The sequence below is a fragment of the Fukomys damarensis genome, unplaced genomic scaffold, assembly GCF_012274545.1.
Source record: "Fukomys damarensis isolate Sample0158 unplaced genomic scaffold, DMR_v1.0_HiC HiC_scaffold_21, whole genome shotgun sequence".
Lineage (NCBI taxonomy): Eukaryota > Metazoa > Chordata > Mammalia > Rodentia > Bathyergidae > Fukomys > Fukomys damarensis.
Window position 1 is genome coordinate 35,244,468 of NW_022900933.1, and position 3,268 is coordinate 35,247,735.

Sequence of the window (3,268 nt, forward strand, 5' to 3'; positions counted from 1 at the left end):
CCCTCCTCCCTCTTTCCCAAAGTACCTTTGGCTGTGTTTACATCCCCACAGCTTTGGGCTGGGGTGATCAGGGTCACAGGGACTCCCACAGATGCCTGCCTGTGTGGCAGATCAGCGCAGATTGGAAAGAGAGACTTTTAGTTAGTCTTGCTCTGCTGAGCAGCTGGAAATTTTTTTATATACAATGCTTAACCCTTTTACTAGTCACATTGTTTTATCCACGATGGCCCCTTAACCAAGATCCTGGTTGCCGGGATTCCTGGCTGCATTTTGTATAAAGTCTCTAGGACTGTGCTAAAACAATCTTTCTAAGACTCATCCCCATCTACCAAGGCTGTGTGTATAAAAAGACAGTGAAAGAAGTAGAAACAGGGCACATGGAACCATTTAAATTCTTTGAGATGTTATTGTCCTTCTAAAAATTGGGAGAATGATGTACTACAGCTTGTGTCTAGGTGTGCTCCCAAAGCCCTGTGTAGTCATAGATGGAGCTTTTTCAGAGGTGGCTGGATCTAGAGTGTGGGATGCTGGGGTTGATTCATGGTGCAATGCTGGGTGCTAGCATTAAGGGTGTGAGTGCTATCTGCCCTAAGCAGTCTGGATAAGATAAAAAGGGCAGAAAAATGCTGTTAGGGTCATTTGCTTGCTCATTTTTGCTGTCTTCTTTCTACTTGCTTTGAATTTCTCCTCTTCAATGCTACTCTGCCAAGCCACCCTGCAGTAGAGCCAGCCGTATACGGACTGAAACCTCTACAAACTGTGAGCTAAATAAACCTTTCCCCCTTTAGTTTTGGGTATCGGGTATTTTGTCTCAGCAATGAGAGCAAAGTTACTAAGACAGTGTATGTGAAACATCACAGTACCTAACAGTTGATAAGGCCTTAAATAGTAGTTATACCTGACTCCCTGGAGGTTCACTTTATCCCTGACTCACCATAAATACACATGTTTGGCCTGTGTAGGTTCTTGCATGTCTGAATCTATGGTAGGGTTATATTCATGATACTCTGCTCCCTAGTTCCATTTTTCATTTCAAAAACCCAGCAGCAGCAAGTCCTGACTGGTCAACCTTCTACCTTAATTTTGCAAATTACCAACTCATAAAAATGTTCTAAGGGTTTCCTGTACCCTAGACTTGTATTTCCACCTCCAGCATTTCAGACTTGCTGTCTCTGTGGCAGCAGCTTGCTCTGGTGTCCTGCCATGCTGCACATGGGTAGGACATCTCAGCATGTGTGGGTGGTGTTGGAGGTGTTGGCAACTGCCTTGGAACATAGCTGCATGAAAGTGGTGCTTAACAGGAAGGCATCTGACTGAGGGTGCCAGAGCCCCGAATTACAGAATCAATACATTCTATTCTCACCTTGGAACACTCCGTGCACGGGTGCTGATTTAATTGTGCTTTAAGGTCAGCTAATTGTCACTCAGACTGGAAGTGGGGACCTTTCTTCTGCAGGTCTGTGGTGAGGTTAGGGGACCATGATCATACTGTAACAGATAAATCCTATTCCAGATCTTAGCACCCATGCATGTGTGCGTGTGTGTGCATGCTCACGCGCGTGTGTGAATGTTTTTCACTCAATAGATTCTGGCCACAGAGTCTTGTTGGACGATTGCACATCATGAGACATGCGAATCTTGGAACCTCTTTGCTGACAAATATTGGAGTATTCACCTTGTGCATGTGTTGCCACTGGGGTCTCTACAGAAAGCAGAGGCCGCATTTGGAATAGGATAATCTGAGCAGGGTTTACTTGCAGTGATACTGTTGACCACTGGGTGGGGGTGGGATGGGGCAGTAAGCTGAGGCTCTGCAGCAGTCACTGGGCTATCGCCTAACCTGAAGCACAAAGGGAGGAGCTGCTCTTACTGTGACCTGGAAGGGAGACCAGGGAAAGCGACCTTCAGCCAGGAGACCCATCTAACTGGAAGTGACCTTTCCAGGAAGGAACCAGGGGGAACATCTGCCTTAACCATCCTTTCTCTTTCCTCTGTGGGCTTCCCCATTGGTGTCCCAGCAAACCTTATAAGAACCAGGAAGCAGAGAGGCACTGAAATAGTTTGCAGAGGCGGCTGACTGCAGCAGAGGGGAGGCTAGGGAAGAATCAGGACAGGCGGGGTTCCTGAAGTGGTAAATTTCAGACATCAGGTAGAGGATTCCAGGTTTTGTGGGGACCAATACTTACACAATTTTGGGGATCCACTTTAAGAAAATCATATAGAAATATCTTACCTCGGCACATAAAACTCCCCAAAAGTTATGTAAACACACAGTTAAGTTTTTCCCAGGGCTTTGGAAGGCACCAGTGCAAGTCTTGAAGCTAACGCTTCATTGGACTCCTTGTAATCTCTCTCTGCTTGTGGCTTTGTGACTTGGACCTAGAACTATCTCTCAGTCCACAATAAGCTCACAGACTTGTGGGTGATGGGGACTTAGACAAATCATTATAGGAACAAAGAAAACAGGTGTAAGAGAATGACAGCTGCAATATCAGGTAGATGCCGAAACCGGTGTTGAAAAGTAGGATTTAGACACTTGGCAACGGGTGGGCAGAACAGTACTGATACTGTCTTATATTTATGGAGTGCCTATAAGGTTATCTCACTTAATCCTCACAGAAACAGCAAACTGAGGCAAATAGAGATCAGATGACTTCCCTTGGGTTAAAAATCTCAACTGGTAGAGCTAGGATTTGAAATGCAGAGTGGGTCTTCCTGAGCCTGGCCGGTCTACTGACTCACGCCAGTGTGAAACTCCTTCAGGGTGGTGGGCAAGAGGGTGAAAAAATTCAAATTCGAGCACGCAGGAGAGACACTCAGCCAGTGGGAATACAGTTTTTGTTTTATAACCAGTCCTTTGTCAACACGCTTAACAAACCAAGCTCCTTTGAACACTGGTAATATTTTCCGGTTCTTAGGGCACTGAAGGATTCAGTGGGGGGTCAGAAGCTTGTAAACCATAATTCCCAGAAGCCCTCAGGCCAGAGGGGCTGTAGGACCCGCTTTGCCGCTGAAAGACTCCAATTCCCAGCATGCAGCGCGCGCGCGGACCTCAGCTCCCAGCATGCCTGGGCCGGCGGCTGGGAAGCACGGCCCGGGCCCTGCCGTGTTTCCATGCCCCGCCTCCTCCGTCGCCCGGAGCCAATGGGAAGGCTCCATACTGCAGAGTGTGCAGGGGCTGGCGGCGCCTCTGAGTTGCGAGTCGGCGAAAGCGGCGGGAAGTTCGTACTCGGCCGAAGGCGACGGGTCTGCGGCTCAGGGTAGGGAG

General features: G+C 47.9%; 1 protein-coding gene across 4 annotated transcripts in view; it reads left to right on the top strand.

Moving 5' to 3' along the window:
* The first annotated feature begins 2,924 nt into the window (after positions 1 to 2,924).
* Positions 2,925 to 3,268, top strand: part of Vrk1 (VRK serine/threonine kinase 1) — a 97,841-nt gene continuing 97,497 nt past the window's right edge. For 2 of the 4 annotated variants that reach the window (XM_033766775.1, XM_010609133.3), the window contains exon 1: positions 2,927 to 3,260. In XM_033766775.1, the coding sequence (XP_033622666.1) occupies positions 3,065 to 3,260 (196 nt within the window). In that variant the 5' untranslated portion in view covers positions 2,927 to 3,064. Of the gene's footprint in view, positions 3,261 to 3,268 lie in introns of all 4 variants that reach the window. The other 2 variants (XM_033766776.1, XM_033766774.1) reach the window with 2 other exon arrangements.